The following is a 1,669-nucleotide window of genomic DNA, read 5'->3' on the forward strand; positions in this document are numbered from 1 at the left end:
TCCAGGAAATCAGCTTTTGTGGCACTTCCAACCCTTTGCTCTCTCTAGGAGACTGCCAAAGATGCCAATTAGTGCAGTTGTGGTAGTTTGTGATACGAGCAAGCATCCATTAGGAACTAGACTGAGACCCACTCAATTTATTTTGTCAGATGGTGACAATTTTCAGTCAGCATAACTGGGTTCAAAACAGAATTAGATACGTTCCTGGAGGACAGGTCCATCTGGATTTGAACATGTATCCCCAAATGGTCAAATGACCCATTATACACTTCTCTGTTTTTCCAACGTTAGCAGCTTCTGACTCAATGGCAGTTGCAGTAAATCTGAGCCGACATGGCCACAATTTTCAACTTCCTCCTTGACCTTCCCCAGTTTGGAGAGAGCAAATCCCCTCGTTACCAAGAAAACAGGAGGCCACCTGCCCAGCTAGTACTGCACTCCCCTAGCTGCTGTCATTCAACTGTGTGGAGTCACTAACTCATCTCTGCCCCAATGCCCCCGGCCCCCAAGGGAACAGCAGCTGGGTCAGTACTCACACTGGACTTGGCACAGAGCTCTCCAGTTCATCCAAAAGGCTCTCCACACTGGGACGCACATCCTCAATCCCACGCCCTCCGTTCCGCTTTGGCTTCTCTTTTGTAGGGGGTGCTGCCTTCACCCCCAAAGAGCTAGTGCTCTCTGGGACAACATAGTGAGGTCCAGTCCCACTGGGCAGGGAGGGGCTCCCGCTGGCTTCATCTTATAGGAAAAGAAACCAAGAGTCAATAGACCCTCACTTACAGTGGAAAGAGGCAGGTACAATATGGGGAGGACAAAAAGGAGGATGAACTGGGCAGGGGAGAAAGAGTTACAGGGAGATTTATACATGGAGGGAGGTGTGAGATCCAGGCATCAACATACCTAGCACTGACACACGGGTCATCACTTCCTACCTGTTGGGAAGCCACTAGGGGGATTGTGCTGAACAGCGTTCAGTTCTAGGAGTAGTCGGTCCAGTTCTGACAGGTTGCTGCCCAATGAAGAGCTCATCATGGTGGGAGATGGTTCTGCAGATTTCTGCTTGTTGGGAAAACTGGGTTGAGAGGGAAAAGAGGAGTGTAAAACTGGAGTCACCTCCCTTTGGGGTGAAAGATAAAGCATGGTGGGGTCTGGGGAAAGCTTTGTAACAAGAGCCCCACAGGCACCTTGTCAGGAACCCAAGACATTTAATGTACACACTAAAAACACAATCAATAAATGCACTCAGCATAGTATCAGCTGGTGCTCATTGTTGGAGCACATTAGCAACAAAGCAGCTGATCAGCTGTGTCCTCACTCTGCAATAGCAGCAATGAACAAAGATTTCTATGGCTGCATGTAGCACAGGGTTAACAGACTGCAGATCAGGGATATGCAGAAGAGAAGCAGAACCATTAGCTAGCATAGAAGAAAGTCATTTGTTTCCACTGACATCACAAAAGCAAGAAAGAAATTCCCTCCTTGAGGAAGAGGTGGAGCATGGCTGGTTTAGAGGAAGGGAAGGCAACTGAAGTTTTGCATTCTGCTGTCTAGCCCAGGGATGGGCAAACTTTTTGGGCCGAGGGACACATCTGGGTGGGGAAATTGTATGCAGGGCTGGGGCAGAGGGTTAGGGGGCGGGAGAGAGTGCGGTGTGTGGGAGGGGGTGCGG

At 49.6% G+C, this 1,669-nt stretch overlaps 1 protein-coding gene across 1 annotated transcript; it reads right to left on the reverse strand.

The window, feature by feature from the left end:
- Nucleotides 1-536: 536 nt before the first annotated feature.
- LOC113408326 (paxillin-like) lies at nt 537-1,072 on the reverse strand (the record flags this gene model as incomplete). The annotated part of the gene is made up of 2 exons (XM_026661515.1): nt 537-738; nt 933-1,072. Coding segments are annotated over 2 exons (342 nt in total), but the record flags the coding sequence as incomplete, so codon positions are not given.
- Nucleotides 1,073-1,669: the final 597 nt, after the last annotated feature.

The sequence above is a fragment of the Terrapene carolina genome, unplaced genomic scaffold (genome assembly GCF_002925995.2).
Source record: "Terrapene carolina triunguis isolate 2854851 unplaced genomic scaffold, T_m_triunguis-2.0 Scaffold8352, whole genome shotgun sequence".
NCBI lineage: Eukaryota > Metazoa > Chordata > Testudines > Emydidae > Terrapene > Terrapene triunguis.